This window comes from Corvus hawaiiensis, chromosome 3 (genome assembly GCF_020740725.1).
Source record: "Corvus hawaiiensis isolate bCorHaw1 chromosome 3, bCorHaw1.pri.cur, whole genome shotgun sequence".
Lineage (NCBI taxonomy): Eukaryota > Metazoa > Chordata > Aves > Passeriformes > Corvidae > Corvus > Corvus hawaiiensis.
In genome coordinates this window covers 38,121,206-38,143,725 of record NC_063215.1, presented here as the reverse complement: position 1 = coordinate 38,143,725, position 22,520 = coordinate 38,121,206, and the positions used below count along the sequence as shown (strand labels likewise).

The 22,520-nt window shown below is 38.8% G+C and overlaps 2 protein-coding genes across 4 annotated transcripts in view; both read left to right on the top strand.

Moving 5' to 3' along the window:
- UBE2J1 (ubiquitin conjugating enzyme E2 J1) overlaps window positions 1–13,222 on the top strand; it is a 28,934-nt gene extending 15,712 nt beyond the window's left edge. The window contains exons 6-8 of one of the 2 annotated variants that reach the window (XM_048297951.1): window positions 1,223–1,352; window positions 5,054–5,185; window positions 12,002–13,222. In XM_048297951.1, coding sequence (XP_048153908.1) covers window positions 1,223–1,352; window positions 5,054–5,185; window positions 12,002–12,274 — 535 coding nt within the window. In that variant the 3' untranslated portion in view covers window positions 12,275–13,222. The remainder of the gene's footprint in view (window positions 1–1,222; window positions 1,353–5,053; window positions 5,186–12,001) is intronic. The other variant, XM_048297952.1, reaches the window with a different exon arrangement.
- An 810-nt stretch (window positions 13,223–14,032) lies between these two features.
- Window positions 14,033–22,520, top strand: part of LOC125323270 (gamma-aminobutyric acid receptor subunit rho-2-like) — a 35,895-nt gene continuing 27,407 nt past the window's right edge. For both annotated transcript variants that reach the window (XM_048298109.1, XM_048298108.1), the window contains exons 1-2: window positions 14,033–15,815; window positions 21,402–21,508. In XM_048298109.1, the coding sequence (XP_048154066.1) occupies window positions 15,460–15,815; window positions 21,402–21,508 (463 nt within the window). In that variant the 5' untranslated portion in view covers window positions 14,033–15,459. The remainder of the gene's footprint in view (window positions 15,816–21,401; window positions 21,509–22,520) is intronic.

Here is a 22,520-nt window from a genome sequence, read left to right as displayed (position 1 = left end):
ATAACTAACACAATATCCAACTGCAGGCTGGTCACTACTGGTGTATTCCCGGTGTCATTACTGGGGCCAGTGCTATTCAGTATCATTAGTGGCATTAACAACCTGGATGCTGGGATGAGGTGCACCCTCAGCAAGTTTGCAGGTGAACAGAGCAGAGTAGCTGATATGCCAGAAGGTTGTGCTGCCATTCAGAGGAGCCTCAGCGGGCTGGAGGAATGTCAGAGAAAAGTCCTGCCCCTGGAGAGGAATAACACCAGCTGATTATCTGGAAGGGAGCTTGGAAGGGAAGGTTCTGGTGGAGACCAAACTGATCATGAGGGAGCAGCATGCCCTTGCAGCAAAGAAGGCTGATGGTGTCCTGGGTTGCATGAGGAGAAGCATTGCCAGGCGGTCGAGGGAAGTGATCCTACTTCAGTACTCAGCACTGGTGAGACACCAGGAGTGCTGGGTTCAGGTCGGGGCTGTGACCAGGTCAGGGTACAAGAAAGATAAGGACTTCCTGGAGCTAATTCAGTGCAGTGCCACAAAGGTGATTGAGGGCTGGAACATGTTTCATACAGGGAGATAGTGAAAGAGCTGGGAGTGTTCAGCCTGGAGAAGAGAAGGTTCAGGGGATTATATCTATGTGTACTAATATCTGAAAGGAGGCTGTAAAGAAGGCAGAACCAGACTCTTCTCAGTGGCATTCAGTAACAGGAGTGAGTCAGTGGGGCAGGTTGGTCTTGATACTGTGCTGTCAAGGCTCTACGGTTCCTCACTGGCCTGGAGAGCTGCCTGCAGTGTGCCCCATATACCGATGATGCGTGCAAGAGAGGGAAGGTAAGGTTTTCCTAGAAACCGAAATTCCTGGATTGGAGGTGCAAGCTCCTGGATCCAGTATAACATTTGTAATAATAGTTAAATCTTTATCACTTATCATTTTTATTTGCTGCAGATATAAAATAGGTTTTTTAATTGTAAGAAATTATTAATAAAGTATAAATAATCGTGTTATGTAAGTCAGTTGTTAATACTTTCCTAAATGACATGAGAGAATTTGTGTTAGTAATAGAGATAATTGTCAACATATTTTTTCAAGATAATGTGATTTGAGGCAGAGGGAAGTGTTTCTAAGCTACTGGCCTTGCCACCACTTGACTTTGTATGGATTGTTCTGCAAAAAGTTTGTTTAAACAAGCACACAGGAACACTGAGAACATGCTATTCTGTCATTTGTGGGCAGGTCACAAGACTTCTGTTGTGAAATGTGTGGCACGTCTATGAAGACAGCCCTCTTACCACTGACATCTGGAAGCGTGTCAAGCCAGGCAGACAAGGAGGCTAAAGAACTTGCCAGGCAAATTAGCTTCAAGGTGAAGTCACTGTTTAAACTTTTATCTCTCTTGTATAAAATTAGAAAAAAAATACTGAGGAAAAACTTGTAAATCGCAGAAACATTCATAATTTCAGAAAACCTTCATCTATGGCTATTTGGAAGCCTGTTTTCTTGGTATAGTCTGAAAGAGAAAAATAAGAGTGGATCTCTTGAAATTTGCTAGTTAATAAGTTGTGCATCTCAAGCATTGATTGGTTAATTTTAATTCTAGTGGTGACCAGTGTGGTAAAAACTACCTTTTACTTCCCTATTTTCAGACACTAATAACTTGATTGAATTCTCCAGAATTAGTCTTATCATGAAAGTGCTAGGAAAGTTTGGGCAGAGCTAACCTAAATTTTTTACCTTTGTGATTTTTTTTTTTTTCCCTTTTGGCTTATGGAAGGAATAAAACATATTACTACTGAAAAATGGTTGCAAATTCTTTTGAACTACTCTGCTACTATCTGAAGATACTGAAAGTTGAACTCTGGTATGGAAGTTGCTGTGACCGAAAAATGTGTTCTCTAGCTTGTGTTTCAGTGAAAGCAAGGTTTGTTTAGACAAATACATTCCTTAGAGAATTGCATGTCTTGCATGCACAGTGTTGTTTTTCACTGGGTTTACCACTAAACTCTGAAGTCAGCCACTGAGGAAGACTACTGTGCATGAGGGCAGGGAGCTACAGTTATTTTATGACAATGCGGCATTAGTGCAGAGCACATCCTCACTAAGGCCAAGGCTGGCAATATGTCCCCTTTTGTCACCCATGTTCTTCTAACGCTGTCCTAAAGGCTACTTTTACTTTTTTTGTGTGCCATGAAAGCAAAGATGGTCGTCTTCTGAGCATTCCTGCCAATTTTGCAGGACATGCATGTTCTCATGCCATAACGCTTATGATAAAAACATCTCCAAGTATTCTACAAAGATGAGATAGAGGGACAGAGTTCTAAAGCTGAGCTACTTGGAGAAGCAATGGACTGCTTTTTCCTGGCTTTTTAAAAATATATAGGGGTTTAAAATTGTAGGATTGATTTTTACATAAGAACTGCTAATCTTCATCAGAGAAATTCTGGAAATATCAGAGTATGTTTTTATTTGGGCTTCTTCTGTGAGAGAAAATTCGTAGCTTACATTTCATACCTTTTTCAGATTTAAAATGAAAGACTTAGGGACATCAGTCTTTAAAGAACATTGGTGCTTTCCATGTACCTATATGCTTGACACCACCTCCTAAGAACAAGCACTTGTCAGGGAAAAAATGAACAAATTTCTTAGGTTTCTACAGCCTTTTACAATCCGTTGTGGGGTTTTTTTAGTAAGGTAAAACAGTTCTGTCCTCTGATTGCATCCTTCTTCCCATCTCAAATCAAATTTTAGGGGTTGGGGTTTTTTAAGCTTCCTGCTTCTCTGCTTTGCTTGACTTTCTTATCTGTTTGATGTTAGGCTGAGGTGTTCAATTGATGTGTTTGTAATAAACTAATAGTATGAATTACTAGCAGGAAATACAGAAGTTTTTAATCATTTGGATACATTTCATGTCAATTTATGGGGTAAGATTTAACATCAGATTGCTGATTGAGTGTATAATGTGGAGAGTCTCTCTACTAGCAAACATACTAGCAAACTCTGCATTAGCTTCATCCTTAAAGAAGAGATTTCCTAACTTTGTGTAGGTGATCCCAGGATTATTGTGTTTCTTACCAGCTTTAAACAAAGTGGTAATTTAAAAAAAAGCCCCATGTGTGGTATTGAGATAGGAATATGAAATTCAGGAGGGAAAAAAAATCCAACACATTTTCTCATTACGGTTTTCCTGCTTCTGTGAACATCCACCTTTGTTCCTGTCTGTTTTAATAGAAAATTATATTTTGTATTAGTTTTATATTGACTTCCAAAATTTTTTCTGCATTTTAGGTGTTATATAACAGAAATTCCATTTTGCTTAAAAAAGGATAAAGAAAAAGAAATTACTGATAGCATATGTATCACTGTAGAACAGTGTAGTTTACCTTCATGTTGCCGTTACAAAGCATATTTTGCAGTAAAATTAATTCTCTGCTCACCATCATTATTATGTTTAAATATGTTGGTCATCTTTTGAATGTTAGTCTGACTTCAGTCTAGATACTAGACTTAGTACTTTCATAAACTAAAGTAAATCATATGCACATTTTGTAGTCCTTTATAGAGATTAACAGTAAAGGTTGAATAAGCTCATCTTGGAAAAAGGAAGAGTATGAAAATCAGTACTCACAGGTTCCAGGGAACTTATGATTGAATGTAGGAAAGAAGCGTTTTCAAATTGCTGGAGCAGACTACCCAGACAGGCTGTGGAATCCCCAGCTTTGGAGATGCTCAAAACTTGTCTGGACATGACTCTAGAGAGAGTTGGTCCAGGGACATCTAGAGGTCTATTCCAGTCTAAATTTTTCGTAATTCTGTGTTGCTTTGTTGATGATCCATTTTTGAATCATAACTTTTCCTGTCTGATATTACTGTTCATAATAGTCAAATGCAAGGGGAAAGCAGTGTTGTCAGCTTCTAAATTTTCAAATGTTAAATCCATCTCCAGATTGTTTCGGTGCCACATTTCTTGGATTCTCTTGAGGTAATACACATCAAGAAAGAGAGAACTTAATTTCCTCACACTAAATAGTATAATGAAAGAATATTATACTGTGATCTTATCAGTTTGTTGTCACCATAACTGGTTGTTTTCTAATACACCGTTTGTATTTCTTGCTACTACTACCACCACTACTTATATCTGCATTTGAAGACAGTTACTAGATTTGAAGTTGTCGTCCTTGTAATAAATTGGGATCTAGACACATGACTTGGGAGGTGACTTGCTTACTGATAAAAATTGGTCTGGTCATGACTTCTTTTTTTATTTGAAATGTGTCGATTTTAAAAGTATTTCAGTTCAGCACTATAATGGTACGTACTTTTCCATTCCCAAGAGATTATTGCTAGCCTGTATACTAGGGTTTGTGTTCTCCTACATGATACTACTGATTTCTTGTCTCAGATTTCCTAGGCATGAAACCTAAATTCTGGGAAATAATGCCTAGTAGACATTTTGTAAATGTATACGAAAGCAGTATCATAAGATACATTTTTTGTTTTACTCTGTGCTGAAATTTAAATACTGAACATTGGTATGCATATACTACCCAATGTAGTGTCATGCATATATGCCCACTCTGTCTGTGAGGCAACTTTGGTACTGAAACGAGTATAGCCACATTACATTAGCACTCACAAGACGCTCCTTAGTCTTGTGGGGAAACAGGCTGTGCTACTTCACTTGTATCAACAGTAGGTCAGCATTGTCTTAAGGACATGCAAAACACAAGTTTTAAAAATGGTGTTATTCTGACATAATGTCCTGGATCTTCTAAAGAATTTTATTTTTTGCTCTCTACATCTGTGCTTTTTTTGAATGTTGTATTTGTTTTTACGTGCAAACAAACTTCAAAATTGTTTTTTAAACTGCACATTTGCAGACTTTTTTAAAGAATGAAAATTTCTTTAACGTATTGCTGTGTGATTGAGATGCAACTGGCACATCTGATTATTACATTTTGGTAAGCCTCATATTCTCTACAATAAAATACACATTCCACAATAAGCCAGATCTTTTTGGAGCAACTTTGATCTTGTCTGTGAAGTGTACATATGTGCTTCTTGTAGGCAGAGGTCAATTCATCCAGGAGGTCTGAGGCTGGACCCTCAAACGCATCAGGACTGAACCACTCTGCTGCTTCATGTGAGCCTCAGCAGGATGGTGCAGCTAGAGCATTCCCAGATCCAACAAGTGCGACGGTATGGTCCATCTTTGAGCTTTATTGGGCATAGTCTGAACATGAAATTGGTTCTCTTAAGCTGAGTCCTGATTAAGAGTATGTAGTTCACATATTTATTCTGGAACTCTTGCATACTTTTATATAAAATCTATTAGCAAATAGTGTGCTGAATAACTTTTAGAAATAGCAATCTCTGCTTTCACTTCCTTCCCTTAAAACAATAAATAAAGTTCTTTTAGCAGTTCTTCTTCCCAATGTTTCCTTTAATTACATTAAGTGTTGATTAAAATTTTATGGTGTCTGAAGCACTACAATTTACCATCTGCATAATGTAGCATGGGTTTTTTTCAACAGAATTCTTAGCCAGAGGCAAAAAATGTTTCAGTGATAACCTGTAGCTTTTAAATATTAATCAATACTATCTCCCTGCCTTTTATAACCTCTTAAGTAAGTCTAAAATATTCTTACCATTTGAAGTATGACACTTATGTTTTAAAACTGCTAGGTGTAGGGCTTACATAAAGGTTTCAGAAGTGACTGAGGTCTGGTGATGGGCCAAGGCAGCTGCTGATATAACTGTTGCAAATGCAATCTAAATTCACTGATAAATTGCAGGCAAATCCCAGCTAAGCTGCCTTTTTTAGAGAGGATGGGGCTGCAGATTGGTTAAAAAACCTAAAACATGTCAAATAACGTCAGAACATCTGTTGTGTGTTTGAAACATATTTTCAAGCTATGTAGAAATATAAACATGCTAATAGCATACTTTTTTTCCCCACAAGAAGAATTTTTCCAGATTGTTCAGGATTTAATAAACCGTTTTATTTTATTCTTCTTGTTACAAATCCTGGCTAATATAGTAGAAAGAGCTGACATACCAAGGCATTGCTGGTGTTTTCTTGAGGAGAGAAACTTTTTAAAATTAATCACACTTTTAAGAAAACTGGTTTTATCAATTATACCGATTTAATAATTAATGATAAATTTAATTTCCAGAAGAACAGGCCCATGGGAAATCAGACCTTTAAACATATAAATGCATGTAAAATATTTTTATATATGATTAACTGTAAATGATAAGCAGGTTCATGTTTTAGGGAATTAATATTCGGGATTTTTAGTTTTAGTTTGAACCAACACCTGTGTTTCTGAGCTGTCACATTTTGAGTGTTAGGAATTATCTGGAGCCATTCAGTAGGGAAAACAGCCACAAAGTGGAAGAAAGAAATGTGTAACAGGAAAGACTATTTTAAGGAATTTGAGCTTGCTATTTTTGTGTTCTTATTCATGTGAAAGTTAATAGAAATCTTTTCAAAGTAGGGCACTCTGGGCCTTGTTCTGTTTAGATGTGTGAAAGACTACCCATGCTAACCTCAGATCTTTTCTACTCAGCTGGGTTTCTTACATGTGTAAAATCTGTTTATTGAGTTCTTGTTATGTAAAGACCTGATTAAGTCTGCCTTATTAAGTTGTGTTAGATGTAGACAGCACCAAAACATATTATTCTCTCTTCGTGGATAAAATAAATGTTTGCCATGTACTCTACAATGTGTGTTTAATTAAAAGCTATTGTAGAAAATTTGCTGGGTTTACTCTCTTTGAAAAGAGTATAAAGGGGAGAGGTAGGCCCAGTGCTGAATTCTTGTATTAGTTTGTGTAATTCCTTCTGGTACAGTAGATTAATGTGTCTCACTCTGAAGCCATGGGACCTTTTGTCTTTCTAAACAATACAGAGGTGAATACTAGAAGTAATCATGCAGAAAAAATGGAGTGTTACCTTTCTTTTGCTCCTAGAGCAGTTGTAACCAGTCTTTACATTAAAGACACAATGGTAAATAGGTGCTAAGGAAAGGCTCACCCCTACATGAAGGTGAAGGAATCTCTAGACTGTTTTACTATGCGACTGCTTCATGTTTGTTCTCTCCAGCAACAGTTCTCCATTCCATAATGTTTTATACCTTTAAGTTGCTTGAAAGGACAGGGATTTTTAAAATGTATTAATGGCAATATATTTGTGAGCACAGTGATGTCCTTTCTGGGACAGGCTTAACATAATTCTTGTATGAAGAGCACACTGAAACGTGTCTCTGGCATGGCATCACTTTGTGTCCATTCCTTTGTTCTGTGGGGGCCCTTATTCCTAAAGAGAGAATTTTTCATTCCATCAGAAGAAAATATATTTTCAATTAGCTCTCCCTTCTGTCAGCTTTCACTTAGGGAAAGGATTGTATGCCCACTGACTAAAGAAGGACCAAGACTTACAGTGTTTCAGTTAAGCATGTGTTTTTCTGATTTCAAAACTCAGTTTGAAACCGCTGTTTATATTTTGGCTGTCATTGTGTTACTCAGTACTTCAGGCTTACAGATTCTTGCCCTTTGAAGATACATGCTGTGTAGTTGCCTCATGGATGTGTTTGTCTATGCTGTGGGAGAGGTGCACTCAGAGTTCTTGACTTTCGTGCTTTCCCTACATGACCATGTCTTCCAGGTCACTTCCCTTCCTCCCCACCTTCTCTCGTCTTTTTGCCACACCAGCTGTGGTTGTTCCCATTCACAGCCCTGTTAGTAATGACTGGAATGTGCAACACTGGTGCAGATGTTGCACGTTGGCTGCTAAGTTTTATGTGCCTGTATTATTAAACATTTATCAAGGCTTTAAACAGCTTATTTTTCAAGGAAGAAGAAGAAGGGGAAGGGGTTGGCTCTCATGCCAGTGAGAGCTGCTTCCCAAGAGAACTTGTCACAACAACATTATTGAGGTTTGCCAGGTGCAAGGCAACGAGTACAACAGCATGAGAACAAGAAAAGGAACAACACTACTCTGGAAAATGCTGCCACAGCAACTTGTATAAAAGGATACAGAGCTGCAAAGAACCGTCTTTAGGCATTAATAAGAGTAAAACACCAGGCTGTCCAAGGCATTACGCGACACAGTACGTCTGAGGAGTCTAAACCCAGCGCAGAGAACACCTCTGGACTACTTCTGACAATATTTTTTTTTCTTTTTTTTTTTTTCTTTTAATTTGTAGTTGCTGTCTGCTCAGGGCAAAGTAGTGGTACATTATTCTTGTTTCAGTATTCAAATTGCAGGCAAGGTACTACTGAAAGTTGGCTTGATAAAAGTAATTGCCCTTAGTATTAAGGTGAGATCCTTCCACATCTGAGCAAAACAATGTTTTTGAAGGAATATATTATAGATACTCAGGTTTGACTTGGGTTGGACTCAGGTCCAGTGGTCACCTAAATTTTGGTACCAAAACTCTGATCTCAGTCCCTGGGACTCTTTGGTGGAGACTGGAGAGTACTGCAGTTTACTCAGCAGCAGAGGCTGGTAGGCTGCATTTCTCTGTCTTCCCCGATTGCACTGACTAAATCCATGTGGATTATGGGTGTCTGAACTCCCACCGAATCTGTAGCAATACATTTGGTGTATTAATATGGAATGATGTCCCACCTTGGGGCTTATAGCTAATGAATAAAGTTGATGCTTGATAAGCTTTATCAAGGAACAAGGTAAAAACTGTGGTTAGGCTGTTTTCTGATAAGCTGGGAATACATTAAGCCTCAGTACACCTGTTAGTAAACAATATCCTATAGTAGTGAGCTGCACTGATAGTAGTGGCTGGATGAAGCATTATGAGGGCCAATAAACAGTGTAACTGAAGCCAGCTACTCTTGAGCTGATGAAGGAGGTTTCTGTCAAAAAATGAGGCTGTGTTCTGATGCATGAGATTTATAGAAGCCCTTATCTTTAATCATAAGTTCTGAATGATATATTGGTAAAAAGTGTTTCCCTTTATCTCTGTTAAGGGGTGTCTTAGTTTTGTAATACTACAGCAACAATTTTAAATGTCTTGGCAATTGACAATACTTGTCCCAACTTTGATTCATTAAAAAATAGATGTTTTTCATATTAGCCATTAAGCCATGCTGTGTCAAACTTTGGCTTTTCTTCAGTTGGAAGTTACACAAACAAACAAGTATTTCACCTATCCTGATATCTGCATCTGTCCCCAGATCATTAGTATAAGTGAAAGAGACTTCAGTAACCCAGACGATTTATATGGTTCTGTGTTCCTAGAGTTTGCTGTATTTTTAAAACATCCCTTCTAAGATGATTATTTAATCCTTCTAGTATTCTGATAAATTTTTTTTAAATAATGGCCTGGAGAGATAAAGGATGCAATGAATTTCACCATTCTTCAGTAGACTAAACATGTTAAAAATTTCCTTACTTGCATTTTGTTAGACGATACAAGTTTTTGTTAACTCTGATATAAGTATATTTTACTGAAATAGCTTATTCATCAAATAATTAATCAGATGTCCTTGGAGCAAAGTTTTCTATCAGTCCAAACAGTTTCAGAAGTTTCAGAAATAATATGACATGTAGTAATATAAATAGTATGTAATAATATTACATGTGTGTATTAAATGTCTGTAAAGATAAGATCAGCTGCTAAAGGTGGCTACAATGTAACTATTATTAAATATTTCTATTTTTAGTCTGTTAAGCCCTCATCCATATTTCCAGTGTGGTTTGGCAAAAACCATGATTTGGCAGAAATAATTAATGGAACTTGTGTTATGTGAGGTTTTGTGTTAGTCTAAAAAACTTGTAATGTTTGCTTATGAAAAGTTTAAAGACTTGCCATTAGGGTGAAGACAAGATGATTTTGATTTTTTTTGCTAGTACAGCGCATCTGCCACTTTTAGGATTCTTAACAATTTAGTCTTCAAACAAAAAAAAAAAATCTATCTATCTATCTGTCATTTAAGATACTGTAGCACCAGGACTCAAATTTATATTGGATCATAATCAGTCATTTCTTATCTTTCTTCTGCATGTCTGGTAATAGTTGGCCACTGATTGAGAATCTCAAGGTGGTGCATTAGCTGAGCTTTGGGTGAAGCCATTGGTCTGCTGCCACCCCAATCCATCTATAATTTCCTCAGAAAAATAGCTTAAAACCTTGAAATTCTCAGTGAGATTTCTCTTGAATCACAGATCTGTTCACGTCAGTGTATGACAGCTTGTTCTGTTCAGAACAGGGCCTTTCTGTTTTATTATTAAAGTTTTGCAGTGATGAGAAGATGTGTGGGACAGCCAGTGCTAGTTACTTTTGTTAGTAAGATGGACTAGGAATATTTATAGATTTTTAAAATTTCTTTAAAAACTATTAGAAGAAGAAAAACACTGCCTACTTGAATTGGTAGTTCTTGTGTCCTGAATTCACTTTTGTCCCCCTCACCTTCTGGATGATGGGAATGTAGATGAGTCTAGGAATTTCATTTTTCAAAGACTTGGCTTCCCTAAGTCTTTATTTTCCTTGGCATGAGGAGCTTTCAAGTGAGTTCAGTGTGAAGCAATTTTTTTTTCTTGCAGTGTACTGGAAATCATGACAGGCTGCTTGGGGTGTTAGTGGCTGTCTCTGCTGATAAAATGTGTCTTTTAAAAACATTTTTCTTTGAAGCTACCCAAGCTGCTTTGCTTATTTAGGCAAGACACCTGTGTAAACAGGCAAGTTGTCAAATGTGGCAAGTAATTGCCTAAGTACTTCCTTGCCAGTGATAAACAGTGGGAAATAATAATGATGAGGAGGTAGGAATGGAAAGCCTCTTCCCTGGGCTAGACAAATCACTGACGAGGTGAAAATTTGTCCACACACAGACCAAGTGATATTTATTGTTTTGTGGATTGTCAAACCTGATACGCAGTTGAGGACATTCCCTATCTGGTCGTGTGGAAAGGTTATCTTTTATGGATATCGTAGATGGCTGAAGCAGTGCTTAAGGTTATGGGTATTGTGTCCATTAAAAGGCTTTGGAAACAAATATAAAATGTCCAGAGTTCTAGTTTTACCTGCTGTAATGATAATCTTTTAGAAGGAAAGGGGGAGAAAGCTAACTCTGGAAAGTAGCTGCAAGTTGCTTTAAATAGGAATACCAGAAAACTGTTCTGAGGACTGAAAATAAGACTTAAAAATTTTAAAATCTGCGATTTTTTCTCAGAGCTTCTTTTTTTTTTTTAAACACTTCAAAGTTGAACCTTGTCAAATGCTTATTTCTTATGACTGTCCTGTATCACTATTTTTGATATTAAATGTCGGAAGTTTGAGCTTTTTAGTCTTGCAAGAAGGATTAGACTGGTGGAAGATCAGATGTCATATTTTCTAGTTCATAAGATTGAAACTTGTTTTCTTCAGTGTAAAACTCTCGTGAGGAGAACATGATTCGCTGAAGTTTCTTTTTTAGTACTTGTAATGTCACACCGAATTTGACCAGTAGAGGGCAATAGATAAGTGCCTGCACACGTGCTGTGCTTGGGAACGCCTGCTGGTATCACGTAGGTGGTTTGTGGTCAGGACTTCTGTTGTGATTTTTTTTTTTCAGTGGTGGTGGTGGTGATGAGAACAGACTTCTGAACCCAGCTGTCCAAAGGAAGCACTGCAGCATTGCTTAATTACAATACTTGGACTTCTCTCCATCCTTCCTTTGGCTTCCCCAACTTGTTTCCCCTTCAGTATAGGTGACATTGCAAATCCTCAGAGATTTAACTATCTGGAGGATTATTAAAGATTTCGTGAGCAGCAAAGAGTTAAAACAAATCATAGACAAAGATATTTGAAATCTCTTTAACACAAATATGGTTTGACAGAATTCCTTCAGCCTTCTCTTGTCCATAGGACTGCTAATTTTCAGCTATAACAATCTTGTAATTATTAGTGACATGTATTAACAGTTATCTGAAGAGTACATTTTAGTCCTTATGATTTTATCTCTTGCTAATCTTATGTGCTGTATTGTCTCACAACTCCCAACATTTCTTTTCCAGTCTGAAACTCAGAACAGCAGTGCAGTGGCTGGCCAGGAGCGTACTCCAGCTGTGTCCACTACCACCACCTCGATGAGTCCTCGGCAGCGCCGTGCGCAGCAGCAGAGCCAGAGACGGGCCCCGACTTCAACCGACTTCAACCGGGCACAGCAGCCGAGGGTCAACACGAACCACACGGGCTCAACTGTGCTCATCGTCCTGCTGACCTTTGCGCTGGCAGCTCTCATATTTCGTAGAATATGTTTGGCTAACGAGTATATATTTGAGTTGTAAGGTGGTTTGTCCTAACAGCAGTGACTTGAATGCTTCACTGAACATTCTGTATTGGCTATGACATGGAAACTGTTTACAAAGGTTACTTTTGTATTTACGCTTAAATCCGTATGAATGTTAATGTACCTACGGATACATTACTTGTAAGAAAAGCAAAGTTGGACATGCAGCTACAAGTTTTAATTGAGTGCCCGCTAGATACTTGGAGAAACAGTGCAGTGGAGTAGTAACATTAAGGCATGTGGAATGGGACTAAATTTGTGTCATTTATAAACTAGAAAAAGACAATTTTTAAGAAGTGGTTGATTAAGTTTTTTACGGGGCATAAACACCCATCTAAGTACCCTAAGTTAGTATGAGATTTGACATTGGAGAGGGGATTACAAAATGAAACACTACTATGTGTTTGTGTCTGGTGAACTCCTAATTTAGAGGGAATACAATTTTGTAACCACTTTAGTTTGCCATGACACATTTCCAGAGGGGAAACACATACAAATTGGTTGTGAGGCTGCTTTGTGTGTGTGGAAGGGGGAAAGGAGTATGGGAGGAAAGTAGGTGCCAGAAAACTACTTGCATTATTTTGATTTTTATTTTTCGGAACAAAGATTGGATAATCTTTTGAAAGATTTGAATGTCCTCTTCTAGTACTTTCAATTGTATATCTTGTTTTTAAAATTTGAAGATTATACGAAACATGTCTATTCTTGCAATAGTTATAAATATGTAATATAATTATTTACCCAGAGCTATTGTCTTTTAATTATACCAGAAATATACATAATGTGTTGAACTGAATGTTTCATATGTAGTTTTATTTACTAAAGAAAATTTAAACCTTATTATACTTAAATTCTCATATATATGAACATGCTTAAGAGAAATATTTATTACAACCCTGCTAGTAATAAAGTTTCAAGCCAGTCTTTGGATATGTTTCACATATCACATGGCAGTTGGTTTCTTGTTTGTCTGGGGTTTTTTTTGGTTGGTTGGGTTTTTGTGTGGGGGTTTCTTTTGGTTGGTTGGTTTTTTTCTTTGTTACTTTCAGGGCTTTTTTTAATGCGTTCTTTTTTTTTTTTTTTAACCTAAAATCAATACTTTGGACCCAGAGATCTTCTTATAATAAGTTTATTTTAAAAGTCCCTGGTAATATTCATGAATACTGTGAAAAAGCATGTACAAGCAGTAGGCCTACAATTGTTAGGGTTTTGAGAAGTTTCATCTGTGACTGTTTAAATACTGAAGTAGAAGACAGCAATGGGTGGGATAATCTTCCTCTTGTATTATTACTGTTCAAATTATTGTTCAGCATGTTTATTTCATAGACAAGGAAATTTAGCTAGCTTTCATTTTGTTGCTGTCAAACATGGTAGTGATGCCTGAAGTGGCTACCTAAAAACATTTGAGACTAGACAGGTAGACAGGAGTAAGGGAATAAAGGTAGGTATTTATTTGAAAGGCCTTCAGAGGTACACCCTGGGGAGCCAGAGGCTGCTGCCAAGATGGACCCCCCAAGATGGACAACAGGTCACGAGTTCTTCACACTTTTATAGGTTTGGTTCATTTGCATGTCAGGGCTAATTCTCCAATTAAAGCTTCAGTTAATGATGTAATTTCCCCAAGCCTACCCCCCCTTTAGAGGCTTCTGGTTTATACTTTTTCAGCCTAGGACGGTCTGGGTGTCCTTGGAGAGCAGGGCCGGAGAGGCTTTGTTATGTCTACCTAGCAGGAGAGAGCAGAAGTTAACAGGCTACAAGAAACTTCAGTTACACACCAGGCAGTACAGGATTTGAAAAATATGAAAGTTAAAACCTAAGGCATCAATACCAATGACTTAAGTGAGATTCTCATCCTGTTTTTCAGCAAGTATTTATCAAGCTACCTAGAGCTTTCCTAAATTTTGTCAACTATACTATATATTACTGTTTTGCAACACTAAAGTAGCTATAACAACTTCCAAAATAAGGAAAGCCCATTTTGCGTCTAAGGGGGATGTGTAAATATATAAAAACCCCTAAATCTGAGTCTTTTAGAGTTTCTCTGTATTGTTGGTAATCTTGTTTGCAGGTATAAGGGAGCAAAGGTGAAAAAATAATTTCTGTGAGAAGTTCAGACAAAAGTCTATATTTGTTCAGCAGTTACACTTTGTGCTGCAGGCTAATTTGATGTCAATATATTAACATCTTTTAACCTGATTTGTCTATTTCATTAGAAATTAAATAAAAACAAGCAGAAACCACTACACAAATTCCCCCCTAAAATCACACAGCAAAACCCTAAAAAACCTGTTCAGGTCCTGTAGCCTCTAAAATAGAAGTAATGTGTTTCCTTGTTGTGTGGTGCTTGAATCCCTGTTCAATTCAAGTACTGCAAACATGGGCTCACGGAAGAGAGTTCTGGAAGAGGTATGACCCACTAGACATTCTGCTGGATTTTGAGTCGCTTGCTGCTCTGGAGCGTTTGCTCTGAATGTGCTCTGCTTTTCCTGCAGAATCCCTGCTGTGCCAAGCAGACTTCTGCCCTCCTGTGAGTACCACACACCGGCTGTTGTTAACACAGCCCGGTGTTCCGCAGAGAGGCCAAATCAGCATTGCCCTGTGACCAGGCTCTGAGGAAACAGGCCTTGAATGGATTTTGGAAACAGCCTCTTCCTTGTGATTAAGGAAATAGCTGCTTTGTATGTTTTAATTTTAGTTTTGATCTTCTTTGATAAAAGTTAAAATGCCTGATTGTGCAAATAACTATTTGAAAAAAAAAAAAAAAAGGTGACTTGGTTTATGTGAATGCAATTGCATGTATAGATTGGGAGTTACTGTTTTAATTTTCCTTTGAAGTTAACTGTAAATAAAGTCAGCATTTTCAGGGGACGTAGCTCATGTTCTGTCTTCAACAGCATGAAGAGCCAGACAGAAAATAAAACTTCACCTGCCCTAAATCCATTAAAATCCACTCATATTACAATGAGATACATGCCTGAAACGCGGCACAGGCAGTTACCAGTTGAAAAAGATGCCATACAGAGGATCAAAAAATGTAGAAAGCCTAATGAAAAGGGACAGCCTGGTTTTGCAGTCTGGCAGGAGGATAGCGCTGAGATTAGGGGATTGAGCAAAAAGCCGGCATGCAGAATTGCAGGTTTTTATATAATGGCTTTAGTAAGTATCCTTTAGGACCCAGTGGAAATGTTTAGTGAGGCAAACTTGGTGAGTAATGGCCAATCATTTAGCGGTGATGAGGGAAAAGCTCTGAGTGCGAAGCCCCTTGAAAGCCTGTCGAATGTATCACGCCGGGAGCGCAGCGTTTCTGACACTGATCGCCGACCAACGCGCCACACCAGAATTGGAGTTGATTCAATGTTTAAGCCTGGGGGATCTTGTACTACAGGAGGTCACTGGAGTGCAGAGTGCCCGGCTCCCATTTCCAGCAAGATGCCTTATTTCACAAAACTCCTTTTATTAATATTCTGCTTAGTTCTTGTTGTGGAAAGCAGAAAACACAGGAGGAGGAGGTGGACCCATCTGGGTATGCAGAGGGCAAGGTAAGGGTTGCTAAACCATGTATGTATCTTTTCCTGGAGTGTTACAAATATATTACTACAGGGAAATAAAAACCCACTCTGTCGATGTCTTTGTGTGCATTGTGTGTGCAAACAGCTCTATAGGTAATGTCTTTATAGCAGTGTCTGGTAGTATAATCAGTTTTATCTGTAAGTGGACACTTCTAATGCTAACCTTGATTAACTGTGAGTGAGGCAGGTTTTGCAGAGAAGTGGACTACTTCAGCACGGATTGTGGTAAAATTATTCTTAGCCATAAATGCAAATTACTGAGAGAATTCAGAGGAGTTGCAGTTAACAGAGGTGTTCAAATGTGCGTACTGTTTAATGTTTCAGCGCTGTTTCAGGGGCAGGTTATTTACCTGCTTGCTGGAATGTCTGTGTTACTTACATTCACTTGGAATTGCCCATTATGCTCTGATAATTTGAGATGGGGATGTTGGTTTGCACACATTGTGGTAATTAATAACAAAATAAATCCTGGAGGTTACCCAGGGATTGTAAAATTAGAAATATATTTTGAAGAAATACATGGAAGCTTTAAAAAAAAGTTAAGTGAAAGCACAAGAAAGAGTTAAAGGTCTTAGTAAAGTTTATTAGATTTACTGCTGCTGAGATTTGTCCAGAGGTTTACATTAGAACAGATAATCTTCCAAACCTGTCAGACAGTCCAAAGTATGTTATCCTTTTTTGTGGTTATGCCATCCAGTGGCAATTGTATCTTGCAAGACTATTCATTGTTTGAAGGGCTCAAAAATAAAATTGGGTTAATCCATCTTATTAAGTGGTTTACTATGGCAGTAAACTTCCATATTTTCATTTATTTTTGTGAATTTCTTGGTTTATCACTCAACACTTTTATAGGGAGCAGTGTTACTTGAATGTTTTGAAAAGAAATATGATGTAATTGGAAGCAAAGAAAACATAATATGCTATCAGGTTTACACTACGTATTGAAAAAATACAGTGGCATATGCTTTTAGTGACGTAAATGTTAAAAAGCTGAAACAGCCTGGGCCTGACCCTGAAATCCTAAAGTCTACTGAAGTTTTACCACTTTTGTTCACAGAATCTCAATTATTGAGTGAAATCTTTCACTGAACTCTGAAAATATTTCAAAGTCTGTATTCTGAGGAATGCAGGGGATTGAACAGTAGCACTTCCCTGCAAACCTTTTTTCTGTGTAGTAGAGATCGTGTGCTTTGAAGTAACAAAAGAGTATAAATCCTTCTTTAAATATTAATTTGCCCTGAAGTAGAGCTATTCCCTGGGTTAAAAGTTTTGTACTTTATTTGAACATGGTGAAAATAATTTACAGTTTTTACAGTGCCAATATTTTCATGAGCTGTGACTGTGGCAGTCGAAGCACTGCTAAAATTATTTTTATAAATATACTGTAAAGAATAACAATACTATTTCGTTTTCTGTGATGTAATGATTAATGAACAATTTTCCATCTAGGTAGGACCTGAGGAACTATATGCCAGATATAGATATATATACACGCACCCCCCCCCCTACAATTCCTATGCAATGTAGTTATTTAAAATTTTATAAAATCAGATTTTAGGGATTGTCAAATGTGAATTACGTTTTAAATACAGAGAATTCTGCAATGTTGCAACAAAAAGAAGTGTATGGAGCAGTGTCATTAATATTTTAATTTTTAGTTATGTAGAAAAAATTTTGTTGTCCCTAAACCAACAATGAATAGTGGACTGTTCTAGTAAAAAGAAACTAAAACTAGTTCCTAGGCTGGTTTCCTAATCATGTAAGAAAAATTAAAAGAATGATCTTTTAAATGATTTCATCACATTTTCTGCCTAGTATTTCTCTTGCTGACTTACCGTAAGAAATAGAGTAAATTTTACTGTAAACTTTTCTTATTCAAGAAAATTTATTCCTGTGTTTGGGAATGTACATTTGGTAAGTTTGATATTTTGTGTCCACTAAGGGGATAAATCAGCCTGGTGTAAAGACCTTTATACTGACTTGAAGAAGATAGCTTGGGTTGTGCAGGTGCAGAACCCCTTCAGTGCTGTAGTTTCTTACGTGGGCATTGCACAGAGGTTCCCCTGGCGCAGAGGTCCTTCCCCACAGAGCTCTGGGAGCTTGGGGTGGCTGGTCCTGCAGGTTCTGGGGCAGCTCTCTGCCACCGTTCTGCAGAGGAGTTGTTGAGCCTGTGCCTAAGTGGGAAAGGAACATGGGGAAAGTCAGGTTAGGAACACAAATTAACAAATGCCAGGTTAAGGGTTGCCTGTGCATCCTTAATTACTTGCAGTGGTTTGTGTTAATAAATTGTAACACATTCTTTTTTCAGTGAGCAGTGCCTCGCTCAGCATGCTGAATGGATAATCCTTGCTTGATTAGAAACTGCCTTGCATTTAATTTTCGCTTACTCCTGCATCCCCCCCTCACTGCTAACACATCTCTCCTCCTACACATTGAGGTATAACATAAAGAAACAACTGCCTCTGTGCATCACTGCCCTGACTGTTGCCCGACACTGCTTCATGTTACGGTCTGGAGAGCCCAGGCTTTGTGTAGGAAATTGGTGTGTGCTCATCACGTAGCAGCTCCCAGCTTTGTACTTTGACAGTAGTTTTTCACATTTTCCAGGGTGTAGAGTCTCTGCCACTTATATTGAGAAACTGTTTGAAGGGTATCAGTGATACTTGTTTGTATGAAGCTGAGGGTGTTCTTGCTGATGTGCAAGATATACAAATGGTGCACGAAACCAAGGGCTCTAGAACTGTAACAGCATTGTTGGTTAAAAAAGTTCTCTCCTCTTTAAACAGAAACAATTCTTCACAGAAGTCAGATTTATCAAATTCATGCCCCTTGAATGAAATCTAAACAGCAATAAAATTATATATGAAAAATGTGGCAAAAAAAGACAAAGGGAGATGGGGTGGATTTAAATGAATAGTGGTGAATTGCAGAGTGTGCATAAAGCTGAAAGAAACCCTGACAAATCTATAATCAGAAATGCTAAAGACCATAAGTACATCAGGGAGGATTTATGAGATACTGGTGATCAGATTGTCAGTAAAGGCACCCGGCAGGCAGCAGTGTTCAGAGCATCCTTCAGCTCTGCAAGAGCATTAGCAGCTGGTGTCACCTCTGCTGCAGGTAATGAGATGTTCCCAATGCCAAACAGCAGTGGGGCTGGCACGGGGTGCCTGCCAGAGGAGAGCAGAAGATACGGCAGAGCTGATGTCAAACATCAGCTGTTATAAAAGCTGTATTATAAAGATTTTTTTTTTCAAACAAACTTGGTCTTGAATTGGATTAAATAGACAAAAGTAGTAATAAGCTTTAAAGGCTGTGTAGACTTCCTGTCATTAAAAATATCTCAACACAAAAACTTTTTAAATGGATTAAATTGATTTAAAAGGGGCTGACAGAGCTCTTTCTATAAAATCTGAATCGGCCATCATAATACCTGAAGGATTGGGCACAAACTGATGATTAAATGATGGTTATTAAATGCAACCCCTGGCTCAGGATGTGCCTGAAAACCTCTTTTCTTCCTAAGACAGTGTCTGTGTCCCCAACCATCCCGCTGAAGCCTCTGCAGCCACAGACTGTTTTCAGCAGCTCTCCTGTGTGCTCTTTGCCGTTTGATGATTTTTAAAGAATTGATCAAAATGTAGCATTTCAGTGAGGCTGAGCCATTGATTTACAAGATAACACTGCCAGGGTTTTCCATACTAATTCCTCATACAATGTGCAATCCAATGTTTTAGCGGATTTTAATTAGATTTTTTTTACCCTCTTCTTTGAGGAGAGAGACTTGGTTGAACATTCACTGGTACTTTGGCTTTTCCCTGATAATTAAAGTCAAGCAGACACAGGCAGATCCTTCTTCCCGACTTGCAGCTTTTCGGGCGCAGAGGCTGCGCTGTGGATGGTGAAGTGGAGCGCTTTGGCAGCAGCCCTAACCTTTGCAGCAAAACAAAGTTTCCCCCCTGCAGCAAGCAGTTAAAAGCTAAACTTTTGCCTCCAACCATTCCCATTAATGGCTGTGCTTGGTTTTACACCCCTGCGTTTAGGTAACCATTAATGCAGCCTTGTCCGGGCACTTGCTCCAGCTGGCTCTTTCTCACAGCCGGCGGGGGGAGAAGCCCTGACATCCCGAGTGAAACAGGAGCCCAAAGTAACCTGAGGGAGATCCAACTTTTCCTATGTAGCATGTGCCCTGGGGTACAAGGGGTTATATTCCTTCAAAACATCTATTTGATATAATTATTTTAAAATTCTGTTGCTTCCTTTTCACCTCCTTTTTATAAGGAAATGGATTATTGATGTTAGCAGCACCTATCCACACCCTTTAGGTTTCATAATTTCTTTCTTGAAATGAGTGCTCTGATGGGAAACTTTTCATCTAATTTGTGATTTATGCTCCCTTTGGCTCATACTTATCGTGCTTTATATTTTAATGAAGCTAAGAACCCCTTTCCATACCCACACCTATGAGAGGTGTGATTGTTTTATAAGTTCTGAATTTTTGACCAATACTTTAAGCCTAAGTAGTCTCTCTATTTTTCCTCCAAGATTTTCTGTTCTTTATTTTCAGTAATATTTCTTCCATACAGGAAAAGGAACCTGAACCCTTTTGTATAAAGTTCTTTCTATTTATCATAATTATTTTTAGCGAGTTACTGGAAATCAGCTAATTGTGGCAGTATTTATAATTTCATCAGATCTTATGTCCAGAGCACAAAGGGATTGAGGAGCCTTAACAGTCCAAGTCTTCCATTCTGCACCACTGGAGAAAAGCCAGGGATGCTGATCTGGATTTTCTTCCTGAAGTGCATGCAGTATGTTTGCCTGCTGGTTAGTTATCCCCTTACGTGATTTTAGTGACTATCTTGCACTGTTCTCAGGGGTATGTTGTCATCCTTCTCCCACTCATCATATTGTATCTCAAATAAAAAGTAAGAATTTTTCCTACCTTAATGTTCAGAAAAGTGAAGGACTGAAGGCTTCTTTAGATAAAACTCTTCTCTTCCTGCTCTTGTGGGGAGGAATGGGTGGTTTTGTTGTTGCTGAAAGCCAGAAGACCCTCTGTCCACACAAACTGCCAGCACTGAATTGAAGTTTGTGGGGCAGTTTCCAAGTAGTGCATGACATTGCATGACCACCATTGAAAAGAGCTTTCTCATGACAATGTTGCCTTGGTACCTGGCCAAATCCTGGCCAGGTAACACGGAGCAGCCAGCTGCTTCTACTGCTGCTTGCTCTGAGCTGCGACATTCGCTGCATCCAGCTCCCCTGTGAGATGCTGTGCTCTCCGCCTTGTGCCTCCCTGGGAGCCTTGGTGTCTGGAGCAGAGTGAGCACCATGTCCTTGGCGGGGGACAGAGGCAGCAGGGCTGCCTGTGGGGTACAAAGGTCTGAACTAATGCTGGGGGAAGGCAGCGCTGTGTTTTGGTGCTGGCAGTCTCCCCACAGTCCCTGGGACGGCGCCTGCAAGGCTGCTGCTCCTGTAGCTCCGAAATCGGGCTGGCACTTGTGGCACTTGGGCACAGAAACCTCAGAACAATGCTATTGCTGTCTTTTGCAGCCACATCTCTAAGAAGAATGAGGACTTGACCAAAGCCTGGAAAGGAAAGACAGAGCAGCTTCTCAAAATCGACGAACATGATTTCACCATGAGGCCGGCCTTTGGAGGTGAGAATAAAATGGTTCTCTTGATTTTATGCTAATCTAGTTAAGAATAATCTAATTATCCAATTAACAATCTAATTAAAACAAACAAACCAACCTCTGTCCAGATGCATCAGTGTGAAGGAAACAGACTTGGTGCCAATTCAGAGAGGCCTCATACTCATTCTCATTGCCCTCTGCGCTCTGTACAGTTCCTACATTCCTTCCTGTTACTGAGTTGGCTCTGGTTTTGGCTGGCATTCCCCCGAGCTGAGGATGGACCCTCCCAGTAAGTGTTTCACTCTAATGAGAAGAGGAGCAAGCTGCAGGTTTTAATATTCACTTGTGGTTGTGAAGTTGCAATGAGCTTTTCAGCTGATGGGATTAAATTGCAGAGTAAAGAACTCATTGGGTGAATCACAGCCCATCATTGCTAGGAGAAAATGGAATACTTTTGTCCAGAAAAAATCTTGTCTCAAATGCTCATAAGTGAATAAAAGAGTGGGAGGGAAGACCTCTGCCACGTTCACTTCTGCCTTCGGTCACACCCAGTTACAGGAATGTGCTTGCCTGACCTTTCTAGATTCACTACTGCAGAGATAAGAGCGTACCTGAACAAAAACTGCTGGAATACCAGTATGACAATCCCTTTTCTGATTAGATCAATCACCAAGCCCTTCCAGAGCTAAGGACAGCGTTTGCTGTAGTTTTCCTTGAAGGACTAATGCTGTATCATTTGTCACTTGGCCATCTAGGGTGAAGTGCTACCTCTCCCTGCCCAGTGGGACACACGAGTGTTGTGCCCTTTGCACCTGGTCCGTAGAACAGAGCTTCTCAGACCTGCCCGTTCCTGGCATGGCTGAAAAGATGTTTCTTGCCCCTCAGTGCACATGTGCCGTTCGGAGAGCACAGTGCTGACCCCTGCTCACAATTTATATATATATTTTTTCAAACTCCAGAGTTCAAAACCTGTCATCACCAGTGTTTCCTGCCCCCACAATGTTATTTACTAGCAAGTTGTAGTCCAGCCCGACCA